This window comes from Cystoisospora suis, assembly GCF_002600585.1.
Source record: "Cystoisospora suis strain Wien I chromosome Unknown contig_505, whole genome shotgun sequence".
Lineage (NCBI taxonomy): Eukaryota > Apicomplexa > Conoidasida > Eucoccidiorida > Sarcocystidae > Cystoisospora > Cystoisospora suis.
The window spans coordinates 22,839-44,048 of NW_027153306.1; the positions used below are offsets into that span (position 1 = coordinate 22,839).

The following is a 21,210-nucleotide window of genomic DNA, read 5'->3' on the forward strand; positions in this document are numbered from 1 at the left end:
TCTTCCCCTTCGTGGTCTGCTGTGGGTTACCTTGCAACGGTCAGGAGAACACTCTCGTGAGTGTAAGCGACCGCAGGGGTTTGCCTCTCTGCACATGGCCGGGAGTGTTTTCTCTAGAATCAGGGACCCGTGCTTGCGAAGTCGGCAGGCCTTTCAGCGGCCAGTGGTCTAACTGCTGCTGCAAAACCGTAAGAGAATATCCATCAAACAGTGTGTCGGGGATTCGGCCTACAAGACGACGGCAATTCCTCTTGGAGGAACATGTTAATCTCATAAATTCCTCAGGAGAGCAAAGTGTTCACACCCCCTGCCGATCTGGAACCGCTCCATTCACTAAGTCAGAAAAATCTAAAGAAACTGCGCTTCCCATACGCATTCCCAAAAAGCCAGGAGACCGGGGAACCAGGACGCCCCCTGCCCTGGCTTTCTTTTCCCACAGAAGATCATCGATGGGCAGACAACGCTGCTGACACCTCAGAGTCATAACGCCTGTCCCATGCTGCTGCTGTCATCTATTGAATTCCCTCATCAGACTTGACAGCAACCCTTTTTTGTGTCAGCACCACCAGCGAGCCGTCCGGCAAACCAAGAGAGGCCGACGACGACCCACCTACAGAGTACGATCGCTGTCAGTGTTGTGCACAAGACGAGGTACATAAGTGTTGCGTGTGCTTTTATTTCCAAGTGTCTGAAAAAGAAAAACCCCTGTCTATGTACATGTGTCCTGACATACAGAGAGTTCCTCAGTAGCCTCCTCTGACCTCATATGAACCGCAAAAAACGACCGAAGAGACCGTTCACCGTGTTCAGCGATGAATGAACGTTATCGACAGAAGACTGTGTACATTCGACAGTTTGTTGGTGTAAACCCCTTATCAATCAATCACTCGATCCGTCCATTCACCATTAAGTTTCGTTGTCTTCTTTCGCATTCAATACCCGGGTCACGTTCAATACAACGAAGATCGATACTGAACAAAAAATCACTCCATCAATAAGCTTTTCCATTCATTCATCCTCTCCCTGTAAGGGAAAAAGAGACCCACCGGTTTCATGATCGTACAGGTCCTCTTGCAACAGATCAAAATAAACAGCTTCTTAAAAAAAAAAAGAGTTGTACCAGGTCGACGGAGGTAAGGCAAGACGGCGGCGACGCGCAAACTCCAATGTTCTTCATAAAAGCCGAAGAAAATAAAAGAGAGGAGCATGGACCACTCACTGTTCTTCTTCACTAACAAATCAAAAATCCAAAATCTCTTTCTTCTTCTTCGTAAAATCGGCAACTCCTACTTCGGTCCTGCTACCCCTCCTGCTGTGCTAGGCTCCTTGTTCCACTAGCTGAACTTACAGCACTGTTCCAGATCAAAAGGAATGTACGAGCGTATAAGCGATGTACGCTCGCACAACGGCTATTTGTACACCTCGGTTGCTTCGTGGCTGAATGACACAACGCGACCCGTCCGTCTATCTTCGTCCTTTCACCTCGTTTACACCCTGGACAACACCACCTTCCAACCCGCTCATCCCTTTGAAGAAAAACGAAGGGAGAAAGGAAAGTCTCTGATGTGACGGACAGACAAGGAGTGCTCGTGTTGAACAAGCTATAGGGAGTGAATGAGTTCTAAGCAACAAAAGGAGCTCCTCATCCTTCTCCCCACCGACTACTCTACTCGTGGCAAAATCAGAAACAAATGCTGAAGAATGAACTACTACTATGTTTCTCAAACTCGTCACGGTTCAAAGTCGATCTGTGCCTTACGCCCGGGCATCCAGTCTTATTTTAGAATGAGAGTAGCCGCCTGACTACTCTTACGGTCACACGAGTGAAAGCACTCAGCAATCATGATAGACATAGTGGATGATATGGTAGGACTATTCTTATCAAGAAATCTTTCATCATGTTTGAGATGATGATATAAAGCATAAGAACATGGTATATGGTACGACCGCCACCACGACGCATCCTCGTACAAAATCGCGGAGAAAGAAAAGAGTCGTTTTAACTGATGGAACTAGAGGAGTATGTGTACATGAACATCTTCTTGTTCCTTTTCACGTTGAGAAAAGCCATTCCTCTTGTTCCTTCGTTTCAGGGAACGGGTTCGCTCCTCTTAAAGTTCATCGTCTTCATCTTCATCTCGTGTTTGGGGGAGGCCTAGGTTAGTTAACAGATCTGTCATCAGACGTTCTAAGGCTTCACTTGCCGCATCAGTAGGATTCTCCTCGACAACAGCAAAACCTTCTTCGCATGCTCGAAGTAGCTACGGTATCATTATACACACAAACATCCATATACTTCCCTTACACTCTGAAAGATATCTTACATGTTGTGGAAGAAGAAGAGAGAGAGACGACTCACAAGCGCAGCGACTCCAGAAACTCAGCCCTCATTTATGCACCTCGAGGATACATAAGAGTCCGTCTACCGCCAAGATGGAACGAGTGCAAATGACCAAAAGAAGAAGAAAGGGAGGAATGAAGAAGAAGAAACCCGCTGTGTCTCTACACTTACGCCTCATCAATGGATCTCTATACGTGATACCTATCTTCCTCCTACATCTCGAAGAATAGCCCAGCACGGACGACAAACCAACATGGCGATCCCTATCTATCTATCTAGGTGAGGGAAGACATTTGATGAAGAAGTTAGAAGGTGAGAAGGAACCATGTACTGCGGATGTTACTTAGACTTCCACAAGACTCCTTCGTTTTCCCCACGCTCGAATCTGGTGGAGTCTCTTGATCTAACCGTCCTTTTTGCCTCTTCTTTCAACAGAAGCGAAGTTTGACTGGAAGGCATTCTCAATATAGACGTTGAGCTAGGTGAAGATAAGACCCATCCAGCAGCACCTAGACACAGGAAAGTCAAACTTACTCCTCTTCTTTCCCAACATTCATGCGCTCACACACTACATACGATCCCATACATCCATACATACCTCCACATAGATATGGAGATGAACAAGACCTACGGAGATACATCGTACAGAGGCGAGCGATGTATATAATATACATGTGAGGTAAGAAGCGAAGAGAAAGAAATGAGACGAGAAAAAATCGCAACATCAAGTGTCAGGAAACATGTTAAAGAGAGGCTTACCGAGGGATCAAGAGGGATAGAGCCTGCGTAGGGAACCTCCATTTGCTCGCACATATTCTATACAGGAGAGAAGCGCATGTAAGTCACATCAAAGAACAAATGAAGAGATTGCAAGAAGAAACAAATCCACACACATATATGCAACCGGTGAAATCTTCTTGGATTCTCGACATCAACGTCCCAAAGGTTCTTCTATCACGGGAGCATGCTTCGCTTCCTCACTCAAGATCCTATCTATCTATCTATGAGTGATAAGAGGAGACGTATCCAGTCGTTTCCTATCATCCGAATGTTTTCTCGATACTCCCGATGCTCCCATCATGTCTGTCCAGTGAGCAAGGGATGCACACATGCGCACACACGAGGCAAGACAATACTTATCACTCTAGATAGATAGATAGATTAAAGATAGATAGGTATATATGTATATATGTATAGTCACATACAGCCACCATTATATATATCTATATGTATATATACATATCCATGCAGGAGTATAAGAGAATATCGCATATACACTATGATATACATGTACGGTACATAGGGATCGTAGATATGACTGACCTTTGCTCCATCAGGATTTGACTGTGAGAAGATGGAGCCGCTCATATTCTCCACGACGCCTAAGACCTTCACTCCAGCCTTCTTACTACAAAGAAACAAAGAAACGAAACAAAGAAAACACAAAGAAAGTGATAAGAAAGAAAGAGACAAGAAGGACGATGGCATTGACAACAACACGAGAAACAGATGATCGACTATATCTAAAATCTTTTACACCTTCTCTCCCTTTTCTTCTCCGTCCTAAGTAGAGACTTTGCTTAAGCTCTTCTCCCTCATACTGGAGCTCAGCAGACGGAGAGAAATCTTTTGCCATCTAAATGGACATTCTTCGGGGCAATACACACCAGAGAGAAAACTATGTAGGAAGAAGAAAGATATCAATCAATCAAGGCAGGATGACGGTACTGCAACTGCTCCTTCCTTCTCTTTTCTTATCACCCCAAGCAAAGTCTTTCTTCCGAGTTGTTCTGAAAGAAGAAGAAGAGATCCCGAGTGTTTACGTAGCTAGCTAACACTCGCTGATAGTGCCGGATTATGAAGACGAAGAAAGAGCAGTTGGGACTCAGAGCCTAAGCAAGGATCTATTCTTTTCTGCTAGTCACCATCTCTCTTCTACTCCTTCTTAGTAATCCATAGAGAAAAGGATAGCCCTCTATATAGACGGCTGATTGATGATGTACCCCCGCCACCCACTGCTATGACGTATTATTGTGCTGCCGAGACGCAACATTCCCTATGCGTGAGTATATATACACACACAGCCAGGTCGATCTATCTATCAATCTATCTATAGCTAGCGTTGATGTGATCTATCGTTTTGACTAATCTACTTGGAGGAGGGAAGAAAGAGAAAGAGGAGACAGAAGAATGAAGAGAGAAGGTGTGGATGATAGAAGAGAGTGTGTGGTCCTTGATCGTCGATCACCCACCAGAAATTGATTTCTTTACGAACATCCTGGAGAGAAGCTTCTTGTGGTGTCGTCACAACTACCGCTCCATCGCTCGCAAGGAGAGAGACAAGAGACAGATGCTCATCCGATGTACCTAACCCCACATACACAACCCACATCACATATACAGACAACATACATACTCACACGTACATATATATTCATACACATTCATACACATACATACATATCGATACATATACATACATACGCATACATATTCATACATATACATACATATTCATACACATACATACATATCGATACATATACATACATATCCATACGTATGTGTACATCCATACGGGCACATACGCATGCAGTCATAGCGAGGGACATCTACACATGCATACTGACGATGATAAGAGAGAAAGCTGAATGCCCACTAGATACCTGCGGCTTACTCATGAACAGGAACTTCTCAGTCTAGGCTATCTAATGCACACCGAAGAACCTAGTCACTGTCTTGTACAGGGTGAATACACCAGAGAGATACGATAAAAGGAGTAGTTGAAAAAGAAACGGCGTCAAATTATGGAACAAGAATAACGCACAAAGTGCATGCTTACCATAAATCACACACACTTCTTATCTATCCACATGCATATTTCTCATAATTACATATTTATATACGTAGCTATCTAGTCACATCGCTCTGTCATGATGAAGAGCTGACGTCCGAGGCTGTCCAGCCACGAGATGAGTTTGCAGGGGTGATACCTGGGGGTGTATCGATAAGAAGAATATCTAAATCACCCCACAAAACTTCAGCGAGGAACTGGCGTATCAACCCATTCTTCTTTGGTCCTCTCCATATCACGGCTGAATCAGTATCAGGCAACAGAAATCCTACACAAACACAGAGACAGAAGAAGAGATAGAAAGACAAGGAAGATGACGATGTACAAGGAAAACTCTTCTTGTTCTCTCTCTCTCTCTCTGTCACTCACTACCGAAGATCCACCCTTAACTCTCTCCAGTGCGAAAAATAAAGGACACCTTCACATGCATCGGTATGTAGATACAGATATGCACATATGGATAAGGGTAGACACACATGTAGCTACTGCAATGTTGGCCGTGGTGTCTGAATGCTCACGAAATTATGCAGGAGGAAGAAAAGCAAAAAAGAAAAACCGATTTCTTTGCTTAAGTATACAAACCTCTGCACGTCGCAAAAGTCGTACATGATACACAGGAATCTCAAGACAACGACATGGGGAATTTCAATCAAGACATCACCATCATGATCAGAGCGGTCGCTTCCCCAGTTCGAGAAGGAGAGCGAGCGTGTGAATGAATCTACTTAGCCCCCTTATCCACCTCTTCTCTCAACACGGACTCGGTAACACAAAATCTCCATCCTCTACACACATCTATATCTCACACGACCTCGTACAGACAGCTGCGGGCTTTATACACACAGCTTCACGTGACACCTGTGTACCGGTCCATGAATAGGTATGTATGTATGTCTACTGTGTATGCACTGTATGGGTGCATGCCGCATGAGCAGCTGAAGCCGAGTCCTCCAAGCCTCCTCTTCCCTTTCCTCCTCTCTGTCTCTCTCTCGTGATGCTTTTGTTCTCCTCTCCAAGCAGCCTCTACCATCGATATCCTGTCCTAACTACTCCTGCAGATGAAAGAATTAGACCGAACTATTTGTGGATTCTTCTGTAAGCACACGTATACCCACACGCTATGGTCATCTCCACGGGTCTCTGGATCACGAAATTCGACGACTCTTTCTTCCTTTCTTTTTTCTTCTTGTGCTTTCTCTTCCCTTCTGAACCCCTCTTCTTGCGAATCCTTCTCCCGTTCTTTCTTTCTTTCCTACCTACCTATAGACATAACAGCCAAATTATCTCGAACATAGACAGGCTGCCATCCCTCAGCTGACTGATGAACTTCTCCATGGATAGCTCTCATCATTAGAGGGATGGAAGGTCCACATACATCCACGTCACACAGGCCTACACGAAGCCCTCGGGCAGCCGCAGTCCATGCTGAAGAGAAGAAAGAAAAAAGACGGACAGGAAGAAGAAAATAAGAAGTAAACATCCGTGAAGAAAACGAGATAGAGATATACATGCATATAGATAGGACAAATGGAACAAGCTAACTTTTGAAGCAAGTCTCATTCCTCCTAACATGTCGACTCCAGGGCAGATTCACCTCACCCTAGGTGTCTTAGCTATCACTCCTAGGCTCACTGGGGGCCACTAAAGTAGACTCGATAAAACAGGATAGGAGCGACGATCTCTATCACTCTTGAAAATGAACGTATGACCTCCTTTCTTCATTTCTTCATCCTATTCTTTCTTTCTTTCTTTCTCATCATCTCTCCTACTCTTTTTTCTCTCTAGTCTCTCTCTCTCTAGGCCTCTCCTTCGGTTTGTCTATGCGTACCTAGCTGTGAAGCGACTGTAGACTTCCCCACGCCTCCTTTTCCAGAGAGAATGAGAATCTTTTTCTTGACACCCGAGAGGCGTCTGGCGATATTCGCAGTCACCGCATTCTGAACCGATTTTGAATCGACTGTTGCTACCATCCCACCCCCCCCCTCTCCACCACTCGCACAGAAACTTTGATTGGGACAGCCCTCGCATGCACTGACCCTCCCGGCACTTTCACTTCCTATGCCAGGGCACCCTCCATGTTCTGCTTCTTCTTCTTTTCCTCTTGCTTTAGCTTCGACAGGTTCAGGGGGAACAGAAGATGACGGAGGTGTAGAAGGAGGATGACTACTATTTGTCGATGAGCTGTGAAGGTCTTTTTCTGATGGATACGAAGAAGAAGAAGGCGCTGTTACGCTAATGCTGGGTGATGCGACAGGGAGAGGTGAAGATGAGGAAGTGGAGACTGCGGGGGGGGTTGAGCTCGTTGTTTGGAAGAAGAAAGAAGGATCGGGCTTTTCACGAGGTGGCGATGACGGGGAAGGGGAGTGAGAGTCAGATGGAGAAGAAGAAGAATAGTAAGAAAGAGAAGAGTTCTTTGTAGGTGTGGCCGCTGTAGATACACCATCTGATCCAGCAGATCCTCTTCTTCGATCGTGAGGAAGGAGACACGATGATGAAGAAGAGGAGACAGCTGACGCCCCAGCTGATTCACGACAGTGAAGAGGACTTGCAGAAGAAGAAGACAATCTCTTTGGCACCGCAGATGGATGTCGATCCGAAGGAAAGAAAGACGACAAGACAGAAGAAAGAAAGGAAGAAGAAGATACAGACGCTTCATTTCGACTTCGACGATAATGGAGATATGCAGATACCCCAACAAGTGTCCCAGCTGTACCTACGGCTACACCTGCGCCAAGTCCCACCCAGAACAGATTTCTCTTTTCTCCACTCATGCTGTTCATCCTTGTTAACGCTGCTGTAGAAGGATTCGTATGATCGGCTATATATGGGACTGACAAGGCCGTCACCGCCTTTTACCAGCCGGAGAAAACGAGAGAAACCAACCATACAGCAACGAGCTTCTCCCCCTCTCATAAGAAATAGAGATCTATCTCTTAAGAATGACCAAGAGAAGAAGAGAAGCTCACTGCGGCGAGAAGAGAAGGAGAAAGGACCGGGGAGAGAAGAAAACAAGTGAGCTTCACTAGCCTAAACAGAGAGAGAGAGCCTAACACGCCTCCTTGGTTTGGATGAGGAGGTTCAATGCGATAAGAATGGAAAATACAGCGAGTCTCCGGCTTCTCTCTCTCTCGAGAAACAAGAAGAGAAGGTAAAATCATCCATTCGACATGATCAGTCACTCTCATCATCTATACAATCCTAAGACAACAGGAGACCGGAGGAATCAACCCTTCTTTGTTTCTCGTCATGAAGACGAAGAAAGAAACTGCCTACATGACGGGGGAGGGCGTGAAAAGAGAGGAGGAAGACGAGGAAGAAAAGGTCGAGAAGAGTGTGCTTGCAAGAATACTACGACTAGTACGACTTTTTGTGAACTCTCTTTCAGCTAAGGTTCTTCTGATCGAGAAAAGAGGCCAACTGACCACCCGCCACGCTAAGCACATAGACAGCTGAGACGACCTCGATGAGTGAAGAGGAAGAAGAACTTCCTAGCGAGGAAGGGGGCGGACGTCTAGACACCAGTCAGCACAATCGATACACAAGCAGCGGGAAAAGAGGGGGAGCGAAGTGAAGTACGAATAGGCGCCGAAGGGAAGCGGACACACATGTATCTTCGCTAGAAAAGAAGCAGATGGTCCTTTCTGTCTTCTGAAAGAGAAGAAGATAGGAAGGGAGTGATAGTTTACGTAGGCTAGCTTCGGGTGGAAAGCGACCAAAAAAGATGGAGGTTGAAATGATAAACGAGTGGAAAGGGTGGAGAGACCAAAAACTTCAAGTGTACGTACACCTCTTCACGTCGACACACGCACTTGGCTTGCAAATATCCATGTACTGTGGCGACTACGATGACCGGACCTTCCACAGCCGCCTCCTATCCTTTCTTTGACAAAAGGAAAAGAAAAAGGAAATAACGGTTTAAGAGATCACTCGAAAAATTGTAGGTTTCTCCTTCATTTCCTTCGAAAACCATTCATTCTCTTTTTTCTCCTCATTCTCCCTAAGCACGAGGATCGACACCGCCGTCTCCCATCACTATTGAGTCAATAGTGACTATCAACTTCCACTCTCTCTCGCTCTCTTGCTCTTCATCATCTTCCGCAGAGGCAGGCACGCATCCAGGCCCAAAGCCCTCCTCCCTCTCCTCTCTCCCCCCTCCTCTTTCCTGCTCAACTCTCCGCTTCTCTCCGTATATAAGCCGATGGACTTGATTCTTTCCTTCGGGTTTCTCCGACAAGAGATTTGACTGCATGCGTTTGTTTCCTAGAACTCCTACTATACGCTAACAAGGATCAAGTGAAAAGGAGTCTGTTCCGCTGCCTTGCGTCTTTTTTCTTTCTATCTAATTCTGAAAGCAAGTCTTTTTGTGTGTTGTTTCCTTCTTTCTGTCTTCTGATCTCCGATGACCGTATGTGCTCCCCCCTCCTGGGTATCCCGCCTGGTCCGAAAGTCTTCTCTCCTCCTTGTTACAGGTGGCTGCTTGTTGATCCACGGATGTATGTCTCTCTATAGACAAGTCACAGTTTGACAGTCGGTTTCTAAAGCTCGAGAGAGACTGCTTAGAGGACGGTGATGATAAGAAGAGGCAGAGGAACGTCATCAAAAATCCCCCTCGTAAGGCAACTTTGCATCATCCATCTCGAAAGGCGGAGCAGGCAGACAACACGTCACCGAACAAGACGTGGAGTGTCATTTGGTTCCTTATCTTCTGTTCCTTCGTTTTCTTTTCTGTTGCTCTCTTCGTGTTTCCCCAGGAAGTCTTTCTTTTTCTTCTTCCATCCTCTTTTTGGTGACTACGGCCTGCTGGACGAGAGGGAACGCGCGCATCGTGTAGGGGGGGAGAAGGGAGAAGAGAGAGAGGAAGCTCTCCTTCCTTCTCTTCTTTCTCCGGTCTATCTTCTTGACAACTTCTTTTGTCTTTCTCCTTCTATCGACTTCCCTTCGTCCGCTTGTCTGTAACGGACGTCGTGGTCTCAGGTTCCCTAGTCGTCTTTTCACCCTCCTCAATCAAAGAAACACCTTGTATCTTCTGGTGTATACATGAGCCCTGGTATATCACCCGTACCGCTTTCCGCTTCCTAACGCGTTAGCGATGAAAAGAACAACTTCCTATAATTGTCTTTATTGAAAGTTTCTTCTTTCTTCTTGTTCAAGCCAAGTAAACATCTCCACTTCTTTCTTTTGCCTTCAAGCTAAGAAGAGACAGATATTGCTTCATATTTCCAGCCTCCTCTCATCTATTCGTCTGTCTCTCTCTGCTCACCCTGTACTCCTGTATATCTCCATCGCCCTCAGTCTCTCCTCAATCGATCTATCTGTCTATCCCTAGTCTCTCCATCTGTCTACGTCTTTCGCCAAGATGAGAAAGAAGCAACAAGCTGGAGGGGAGGCGTCGTTGACTTCGACTGGGTCTTCGAATAAGAAGGTGGTGAAGCCTCAGCAAGGAATAGAGGGAGAAGAGGAGAAGAATCGAGATGAACAAACATCGGAATGTTTAGATCAGGCAAAGAAAGATGAAGGTCTTGCCTCTTCGTGGCTCTCCCATCTTAAAAGTATCAAGGTCCCCTCATTTCTTCTTCCTATCTTCAACTCCATTCTAGACGAATTTCGCTCCGTCTACAGACGACCTAGAGAAGCTCTTCTCTCTGTTGTTAATCTCCTATGTGTTCTCTTCACAGGTAACCAGTCCATCTATCTCTTCCTCTGTCTTCCTATGTTTCTCGAGCCCGCCCATTTCTCTATCAAATCCTCATCTATCTCTCATGTATCTATCTTTATCATTCATCATCATCATCTCTTCGCTTATCTGTTTGTTATCTTACTTCTCTCTCTCTGTTTCTTTATATGACTGCGTTGTGTGTTTCTTTTTCTTCTTTGTCTCCCTGCACCCAACAGGGGAGGGGGGTCAGTCTTTTGTGTGATCTTGTTACGCTTCTCTCTCTTTCTCAAACGCACCTGGCTCATCCAATCGTCAGCTCCTTCATTCACCATTCGCCTTTCTTTCGTCCTTTCTCACTCTTTCTTTTTTCTTTCCTTCTCAGCTTTGATGCTATGGAAAGTTTTAGTTATCTTATCGAACTCGCCTTCTCCTGTAGTAGTTGTCCTGAGTGGATCGATGGAGCCTGCCTTTCAGCGAGGAGATATTCTCTTTCTAGTTGACCGAGGTGAAGCAGTTAAAACCGGCGATATAGTCGTCTTCAAGGTATCTTAGTTCATCTTCTTCCTTCTCTCTCTTCATCTTAATTCTTTAGATCAAGGTCTTTCTCCACCTTTGTCTCTGTTTCTTCTTGTTTTCTCACCTCACCCATGTGATTCGTGTCTTTTCTTCTTTTCTTCTTCCTTTTCCATGTATAGACTCTCCCTCCTCTTCATTCTAACAACGCACTGCCAATGGAGTGAACCTACGTACACGTCCCCATTAGGCACATGTATGTACTGGAGATACCTGCACGTGTAGAGGTATACATCTCTCTCTCTCTGTAGACAGATCTTTCTATCTGTGTCCCTCTCGACTAGTCTTCATATATGTGTAGAAATAGGTTTATAGCTGCATGCATGTATCTATGGAGTTTTGTATGTACGTGCATCCGTCTACGTTGATTGGTGACTGACTACGTGGGAACTTCGCACGTCTGTCCGTCGTTAGAGAAGAGACCTTCAAGTTTCAGTCTTCACACATACACTAGGTATGTCTATAGATACTTTCGATCTCGAGATACGACATAGATCTATACCCAGATGTAGGTCGACTTGTGAGCGGTGGATGGAAGTTTGGGCTCGTTCTTTCTTTCATACAGTGAGTTTGTTTTCCTGTCGGCATGAGAGAGACGCAGTCACCATCGCTTGGAGTGACGTGAGACCCTCCGGAGAGAGTTAGTGTGTCTTTCTCTCTCCATCTTTCTGTTTCTTGTGCGTGGAGCTGGGATCTCTTCTTGTCTCTTTCTCTTGAATAGGTTGAAGGAAGAGATATACCTATTGTTCATCGTGTGATTTCATTACATGAGAACGAAGCTGGGGAGATGTCGATGTTGACAAAGGGAGACAATAATCAAGTCGATGATCGAGGTCTCTATGCTGGTAAGGGTTGAGGGTGAAACTTTACACTCCGACTAGAGTTGTCTTAAAGCCAAAGAAAAGAGAGAGATAAAGAGAGATCTTAGTCCACATGCACAGGAAGAAAAAAAAAGACTCTATGAAGAAGACTTCATTCTTCATCATCTCTCTCCACTTCATGTAACTTCTTCTGAACCTGTCTCAACCCTTCTGTTCAGACGTATACATACATCCACATACATAGACATACGTAGACATATAGATACATACATGTACATATAGATCTTCATACGTCTATGTATAGACATCATTTTCAGCCTTGGTATTGAGTATGGTAGCTCGCGCTGGATGTCTTCATGAAACTCTTCTATGAAAGGATTGTTGCTGTACTCGAGATCAAGTCGTGATAAGAAAAACGCTCTAGTGATGGATTGCGGAATGGGCAGTGATTGATTGATGTGTTTTCTCCCTCACCGGTTAGTTTCTCTCCTTCTTTAATAAGCGCATCTGACCTCGACAGCAAACTCTTCGACGCATTCTCTAGTCCAGACAAGCAGTTTCTCTTCCCGATCTCCTCTTCCCTCTCGCGTTGGTGATCCTGAAACGGAAGCTCCTTCATTTGTTTGGCTCTCCGAACTCAGCGTCTATCTATCTATCTGTCTTTAATCTATCTATCTATCTTTAATCTATCTATCTATCTTTAATCTATCTATCTATCTATGTTCTTCGTGTTGTCTTTGTGTGTCTGCTTTTCTCTTCAGAGAAACAGCTGTGGCTAAGTCGCACGAATGTGATGGGAGCGACGGTGAATTTTCTTCCTTATGCGGGTCTCGTGACGATTGTGTTGAATGACTATCCTATCATCAAGTGGACAGCTATAGCAGGCATGGTCACTCTTGCTCTATTGGGCTATGAGTAGGAAGAGAGAGAATTTGAAAGATAGCGAGGCGACGTAGAATACAAAGAAGAGAAAAGAACAGAAGAGACAAAGAAAGAACGAGGGATGACATAGAATGTCAAGAAGAAAGGCTCACACGAGAGAAAGAGAGGGAAGGGAGGGGAGCAGGAGGAGAACAAGGAAAGGAAAGAAAAAGAACAGGAAAAGAGTCTAATGGGGCAGATATCATCAATCGATGTTGATCACGAAGGTATTCTATATGTGTAAGTCATACATATATATATATATGTATGTACTCACCTCTCTCTATATACGTACGTAGTCTCTTTCTTTCTTTTTTCTTTCTCCCTGTCTTTGTCGCTACATGTGCAATGTATACATTCTGTGTGTATCAGATTGACACCCACACACATTCAGCAGAGAAAGGGCTAGGGGACTTTGGGGTTCTTTCCCCGTCTCTGTTGTCTGTCTGTCTCTCCTCCTGTGTGCGTATGATCGGACTCATGATCTTGTTTATGAGGCGGGGAGACACGGTTTTCACTCTTTTTTCCTCTCTTCTTTCTTTTCTCTTCATGGATCATCTTGATTCGCCGCCATTTGGTCAGCAAGGGAGTTTCTGAGAGATCTGTCCCCTCGTCGCACATTCTCCTCGTGGTGTCTCGTCTCATTTCCGCCGCTCGATGGCTAGTTATACACATGCATTTGCGTTCTACAAGACATCTCGCATGTTTTGTTTCACTGTCCTGCACTTCTGTGTCTTCTTTCTCTCAGTCTCTGTCTGTCTCCTTTGTTCTTTCTGTCTGTCTTGCTTTCTCTTCTCCGGGCTCAATCAAGACAATGGCAGAGGTTATCTATTTTTCTCGGCTTTGCGATGCTTCTCACATGTACGTGTCCCGTCTTCACCTTTATCACCGTGTAAAAAGTCCCTTTCCATCTACGAGAGAAGAAGATGAAACAACACAGGCAGACGAGACAGACTTTTCCTGAAATATATAGGTGGGGCCTTCTGTCTCAGTATATCCCGTGACCGACGTTCTCCCTCTCAGGTTACAGAAAAGTCGAGAGAGGGGGCAGGAAGCTATGCCAAATTAGATTCTCGGATGTCCAGTAGCGGTAGTTACATACAGGTGTACCGAAGAATGGATCTCTGCACCGAGTAGACGGGAGACACAGAGAGAGGACAGAAAGGTAAGAGTGTCACTTTCTTGGTAGTGTGGAGAGAGACAGGGAGTAGTAAGGCGTAGAAACAGAGAAAGACCCGAGACGAAAAGGTTCTTCATTGGTGAATGAGGAGAAAGAGTGTTTGCTTTGGGACGAAAGAAAGATGATTCGAAAAAGGGAGACAGACAGGGGCAAATATAGAAGTCGTCTCTCCCTATCTCTCTCGTATACGTATCTACATCCAGTGGTTTTCTTCCTATCCTCGAGGCATCTTAGATAGAAGGTAGAAGACTATCTCTTCAAAAATCGAACAGCACACGGACGAGTCTCTTGCTTGATATTCTTTATATCTAGTGAATGACAATGCTGTTTCGGAGTTCCTATCGGGGAGGGTCAGGTGTACATACACCTGGAACCTACGAGCAGGGTACCCGGAAGGATATTTATCTTTCCGTTGATCTTTCCGCGAGTCACCGTTACCCCTTCAACAGCACGTCACGCTGCCTCGTCTCTTTGGGAAGTAGTTGTTTTCCATTCTAATTCTCTGATACCTCGCAAACATGTGAGAGAGTCATCTCATGGCTTCTGTCGTAGACATGAGTGAGAGACAGACTCATTCGCTCAGTTTCTTGTGAGAAAAAAAAAATCCAGTCGCAAGTCAGTCATCCCCGGAGGCCTTGACTCTTTTCTCCCAGTATTTTAGACTTAACAAACTTAATCAGTATTCACTCACGCTTTCCTACAAGCGTTTCGCGTCCCTTGACTCTATAGGTGGTTCCTACCAACCTACGCAGTGTAATTGAATACTCCAGTACAGGGTGTAGAAACTAACGAACCAGCGGTCCATTGATCCGCTTTCATAGAGGACGACACCACCAGTGAATGCGTCTAAGGTTGGGAGTGAAGGTATTTTTCATGTGACGATGGTGTAAATTTGTGCTGGATATGAGAATCCGCCTCTCGTCAACAGAAGAAAGCGTGAGATAAGATGTTTCTTCTCTTCGACGGGGGGAACGCAATTGTCTTCATCTGTTTCTCCTGTCGATTTCTTGTTAGGCTTGAAACTGACGAGAGGACAAAACGTCGTTTCGCTACTCTCCGTCTCTCTCTGGGTGTATATATGAACCAGAGAAAAGATATGAGAGAAACGGCAGAGGGTGGACATCACTTCTGACGACTCTAAGACTCATGTTTTCACCTATTCATATCTGTATTCCTGTCTTTACTTCAGTTCCGCTATAGAGCTTCAAGCACTTCTGTAGCACAGACTTGAACTGAGGCAAGAAATGTCCGTCTTTTCCCGTACTTTTCTTGAGTTCCCAGGTTGAGGTGTACATACACCCTGGCGACGTCCCTACGGGAGGGAGGATGACTTCTTGTTCTCTTTATGACAGTCGAATAGCATGATGAAGAAAAGCCAAGACGCGAACACCTTGGTTTTCCGACAGTCCTGCAGCCTGTGTTATGCATGCAAATCTATAGATCCTCGTGAATGAATCTCTCTTTTGTCTATCTTTCGCTATCGAGAATTACATCAGAAGACGGAGGAGAATGAAATCTAAGACACGTACGTGACGTGTAAGACAACTTGACCAGCCAGCCTTTGACACTCCTCCCCACCTTCCCCGCCACCGTCTACTTCGCCTTTTCTGAAAATCCGCTTCTCAGTATTACGGAGAGAATCAAGCTTTCTTTTTCCTTTCGTTCAGTGACACTTTTTACTCATCTACAAATGGACAGGCCTGCTGTGTGCAATCAAAGAAAAGAAACAGCAGGACTTGAAGGGGTCAAATCGAAAATATCATCACAAGAATACGCTGAGATTCTGTCTGTCTCTCTCTCTCTCACCATCTCTTACTCCCCGAATATAAGACACGTTCTTCGTGTTCCTCTGCAGACCCACTCATTGCTCTCCCCTTGCACTTGGATAGACACACAGCAAACGCTACCAGCCAAGACATCTCATCTCTTCCCCGGTTCACCCCTCCCTACAACAGAACCTGTACGTAGATCAACACATGTATATCTATGTCTATCTATATATGTGTATATACATAGACGTGGCCACTCAGCTATCGGTCACCTGATATCACAAATAGTATGTATGTGTATATGTATATATATGGTCCTCTCTCTGTATTAGGGTACCTGTGTCATTCAGGGAAAAGCCTCAGAGGGACGCAATGCTAAATATAGTCTTTCGCTTCCACGCCTGATGGTGATAGCAGACGGGTGAGAGGGTCGGCAGGAGGGGCGGAGAGATTGAAAACACGAAGAGGAGTGTTTTGCTATATCTTTCCTGGGTGTATATGCAAGTGAGAGACGAAGACAAGAAGATCATCGTAAAGGCGGTAACACATTGAGCATGAGTAACCGATACAGAATTCCATCGAGAAATCCACGTTCTTCCTTTGTCTTTTCTTTCTTCTTCTTCTTTCTTGCTTTTCTGGCATGTCTTCTTCTTCTTCCTCCCCTTCGTCGTCTCTCTCCATCATAACTGTCGTCCTCATCATAGGAATAACTATCATCTTCATCGTCACTAGACTCTTCCTCTCTCCTTCTTCTTTGGCGACGCCTTCTTCTTCTTGCTGTTAACCGTCTTCTCTCCCTTCTTTCCTTTCTCCTTCTCTCTTCTTCCTGCTGGGTAGCGGTCTTCCCCGCCGTCCCCCATCCGCTTGTTCCTGTTGCTCCCCATCGGTTGGTGGTCGTTCCCCATCCACCCCCTGTGCGTTGAGCTGGAGCAGCTCCCCACCCACTATTCTTTGTGATCCCACTCCTAGGATTCGACAGCCCTCCACTCCCTCCTCCCCATGCGCTCTTTGTACGTGTCCCCCAACCACTATTAGGGGGGGTCCCCCACGCAGGATTCTTCTGACCTGACCCCCAACCGCTTCTTTGAGTTGCACTACTTACCCCCCATCCAGACCCCCATCCTGTCGTTCGATTCGCTCCCCATCCCCCCCCTCCTGATGTATAATTATTATTGTCTTTTCTTTTCCTTCGATCATCGGAATCTCCATCACTATCATCTTCACTTGAATCAAAGTAATCTTTCCTTCTCTCTCTTCTTCGTCGTCGCCTCCTTCGCTCACGCCGTTTCTCTGCTTCTTCATCGTGCTTGGCAAGGCGCCTCATACAAATTCGCACTAAGAAAAGCAGTGCAACCGCAGAGAAGAACGCCGTCAGCGCCACACCTTTACCTATCGGTTTCTTCCCTTGATCAGGAGGTGAAAAGAGAAAAAGACGCTCATTTTCAGGGGACTGTTCTGCTGGAGCCGGCAAAGGAGCGGGTTGAAGGTAGGCAATTCTTAATGGACCTTCGGAAGGCGCAGAAGAAGAGCCAGCGGACGAGTCAGTATATTCATACACCATATATCCTTTTCCTTCGCCAAGATTCGGAGGTGTATCAACTACTTTCCATCCAGGAGGTGGGACGAACTCCTCCTCACTCGCATCATTCTCTCCTCCTTCGCTCGCTGTCGACATGATGTTGCTCAAGGAAAAACTTCTTTATGAACAATACCCCGAAGAGACACCGACGACGGTGCAAAACTTGATAGACAACTAGAAAAGGAGAAAACGTGGGTCAGCTTTCTCCCTACAACGACATCATACTCTCTGGTTCACAAAGAAAAAAAAGGAAGAAATGGAGGATCTCTCTATTGTTTCTACCTACACCTACCACATGCCTCCACCTACCCACACGTGCCTCCTAAAGGGAGGCGGGGCTTGCTTGGGTGTACATACACCACGACAAAGCGGAGAGGGAAGGTACGACTGAGAGAAGACAACTGTAAGTTCCCTTCTTTCATGAAGCAAAAACGAGTTAGTTACTTTCATTGATTCGCCGCAATCAAAGATCAACTAGTTCCTGCAAATGTCTTGAGTAGCTACATGATGATGTTGCCTACAGGTGATGACCTCCACACATACCTTGTATCCCTGTCAAATCAAATCGACTATACAGCTAAGTCCCCAGTACAGAAACATCACTCCTCTGAGAGGGAGAGAGAGACCTGAAAAAAAAGTATGTTGAGCAACATCCTCTCAAACACTCAGGTTCTATTGATATGTCCGAATGATTTAACGTACACAGAAATATTTGCACGTCTTACGCAAGGGTCGGTGTCGATTCAGCTTGTATCTATGTATCGTTAAATGACAATTACCAGGACGATACCATCACACATGTACCACGTACCGGGAAGTTTTCAGAGAACGAGAGAGAACTTCTGTGGATGAAGCAGAGATGAATGGAAGCCTCGAGATGATCTACGCCTTTCTACGAGTCATCGAGGAAGCCAGAAAGAGAGAGAAAGGGAAAACAAAAGCAATGAAAGAGACATCGGTTTGTTCGGCAGTTTAATTTTATATCTAAGGAAGCAAGCAAGCTGAAGAAACGAGATCGACTTTTGCCGACCTCGAGTACGCCCCTCTCTCGTCTAGAAAAGTGAATCCTAAGCCGCGAAGGTGGCCTTTTGTTCTCTTTCCAAAAAAAAGACTCAAAGATTTTCTTCTGGGCTTCGAAGACGACACCAGGCGATAAAGAACAAGGGGAACCTCCGGACAGTCCCGAGCTCCTGTCCTCTCTCGCTGGGGGCCTCCCCGTGGGCAGAAGGAATCGAAGAGACAAAAACCAACATAAGCCACACAGCCGGTTTTTCTTAAGCTGCATGGCAGCTTAGCCAACTCATAAGGCAGAAAGCCAAATGACATGCACCGTACAATGGAAGAGGAACCAAGCCATCATGCGAAAACAAAAAATGTACAGTTTGGATACGGAGGCGCTCTCTCTGTGTCCGGCATGCACTGAATGTATTTAATCACGACGAGCAAAAAGGAGTCTTTTCAGCAAAGATGCCTGACAGTTAACGAGGAAATGACGACGCTGATTTGACAACCGGGGAAAATGACCGATGGCAATTATCAGGACAGAGCTTACAGAGGCCCAGTTCGCACGGTGAAAGGGAAGCGAACTTTCAATCGGTCTCCTAAAAAGCCGGAGTCGGTTCTCTCTCGCGGTTGAACCGTCTCCCTCTTCCTGCCGCATCGGACAGAAGAGTTGCGAGCTCTCGTTGTACTGGGTGGTGGGTAGAAACCAGCCGGACTGGGGCTTACATGATTCGGGTGGTGGGCCTTGCCTCCACTCGACCGTCTGTTCTCCTACACGGAGACCATCGATCTCTGTGTCCACAGTGTATCCAGAAAGCCTCTGTTCTTCCACACGTGTTAGCAGAAGGACGAGGGTAGAAGGTTGATCTCAACTATCTTTTGGTGTGACTGGGGAGAACCGCCCCCCCCCTTTCACATATGGAACGACTCATCTGTATGGGTCCATTCCTCGAAACGGGGTCCGGCCTTCTCTTCTCACTGTCTCTCTTCTTCAGCCGTCAAGCTTATTTTTGTGCTACCTCCTCGAACCCTAAAAAGACCGCTTCTTTGCCAACACCTCAGCAGCCTTGACGGCATCGGCAATCTGGGTTCTCCGGAGGTGTAGAGCCCCGGGCTGTTCTCTTCTCTCTGCCCCTACAGCGTATCACCCCGCTCTCTTGGCGGAGCTCTAGAAACCGTTCAGCTATCACGAACGGAATAGCGGAACCCACGAGAAAGGTAATTCTCTTGTTTTTATGCGCAGACGGCGTCTCCCCCCTGTCATCGTAAGATGTTCACCCCTCTCAGCCCGAGGCGCTCACGGGCGCGGTGCCTGCCCGCGGGCCCAGCGTCTTCTCGCGGCCGAAAGGGCACCGGTCATCGTGGAAATTTCGCATACTGCAGATGTCTGACCACTTAGCGGTGCTTATCCAGCGCTATCTAAATTCACCGGCGGAGTACCAGGAATGCGGGCAGGGTCGATGTAGCGTCGGCCCCCTCCCTAAAGCCGGTAGCGTCCTCGTGCGCAGCTCTGTCGACCGCGGTCTCTCTACAGCTGCTGCTTGGAGGCTCTCTCTCGTCTATAGGTAGCAGGGCATCAGTCTACTGCACCTCCTTATGTGCCTCTCCACGAGTTCACTCGGCTGTCTCGGTGGCACGCGTACATTTCCCACATTCAAGTTGTACTAGGGTCTGAACAAAGCAATGGCAAGGCGCTCAAGTGACAGCACCTCTCCATCGGCATCCATTTGTGACCGTTCTTTTTTTTCTGTACCGCCGTTAGGGGTGCACTATTTCTCTTGGGGCCCGTGCCCCGGAGCAGCGGGCCATAATAGCCGCCGTTGGGACGGAATTCCTGGCCATGGGGTGGCGAGTGCAACGGCCGGCACAAAACTTGGTACTTCGTCTAACTGGCCGTCGTTCTAGCTTCGAAGCAACGCATGCAACAACAGTGAGACGCCTCCAGCGCTCACCTGACACACACATTCTCCTCCGAACACATGTCTCTCGTTCACAGCTTACAAACAAGGTCCAGCACCCAGCGTCGGTCGGCCCCAGCGCAAACGTTACACTACCGCGGCGGCAAAATTGCTGCGTCCTCGGCAGCACTTCCCGCGTTGCAGTATCTCCAAATCCTCCGGTTTGAGAATTCCGCTGACCGTCTCGTAGTTTTCCCAGGTATCGCCAAGACCCGTGTCTCGCCACTTGACCAGGAACTGACGTTCAATTGTCCCGGTGGGCTTCATTCGTCCGCGTCACGACACAACCGTCTTAGCTGCGTACGCGTGGGCGTCCACGTTCTTCGTTCGGGTCACCGGCGGATGTGCCGCTGCTGACGGTCCGCTGTTGACCTCCTGTCTACTGTCCGCTACAACAGACGTGGGTAACGCTCTGAAACTTGACACCCGCGAAGAAACCCGATTTTGTCGTTCGATGCAGACGCATCAATGACGGAAAGTCCATGATATATGCTAGGTCGTTGACACGGATCAGTATGGTGAATGTAATGGACTAATGGACGCCGCAATATCTTAA

The 21,210-nt window shown here is 46.5% G+C and overlaps 3 protein-coding genes across 3 annotated transcripts; 1 reads left to right on the forward strand and 2 right to left on the reverse strand.

Moving 5' to 3' along the window:
* Window positions 1-1,116: 1,116 nt before the first annotated feature.
* CSUI_001289 (cytosolic fe-s cluster assembling factor nbp35) lies at window positions 1,117-9,284 on the reverse strand. Its single transcript, XM_068061495.1, has 7 exons — window positions 7,024-9,284; window positions 6,456-6,620; window positions 5,335-5,463; window positions 4,594-4,708; window positions 3,665-3,749; window positions 3,101-3,157; window positions 1,117-2,261 (listed from the first exon to the last, which is right to left on the reverse strand). Exons 1-7 carry the CDS (start codon window positions 7,973-7,975, stop codon window positions 2,112-2,114), a joined length of 1,653 nt encoding a protein of 550 aa, XP_067926530.1. The 5' UTR covers window positions 7,976-9,284; the 3' UTR covers window positions 1,117-2,111.
* CSUI_001290 (signal peptidase) lies at window positions 9,285-15,381 on the forward strand. Its single transcript, XM_068061496.1, has 7 exons — window positions 9,285-9,806; window positions 9,947-10,870; window positions 11,234-11,394; window positions 12,146-12,269; window positions 13,007-13,406; window positions 13,978-14,139; window positions 15,361-15,381. Exons 2-5 carry the CDS (start codon window positions 10,552-10,554, stop codon window positions 13,162-13,164), a joined length of 762 nt encoding a protein of 253 aa, XP_067926531.1. The 5' UTR covers window positions 9,285-9,806; window positions 9,947-10,551; the 3' UTR covers window positions 13,165-13,406; window positions 13,978-14,139; window positions 15,361-15,381.
* A 369-nt stretch (window positions 15,382-15,750) lies between these two features.
* CSUI_001291 (uncharacterized protein) lies at window positions 15,751-19,533 on the reverse strand. The gene has a single exon (XM_068061497.1). The coding sequence runs from the start codon at window positions 17,788-17,790 to the stop codon at window positions 16,642-16,644; it is 1,149 nt and encodes a 382-aa protein (XP_067926532.1). The 5' UTR covers window positions 17,791-19,533; the 3' UTR covers window positions 15,751-16,641.
* Between the last annotated feature and the right edge of the window lie 1,677 nt (window positions 19,534-21,210).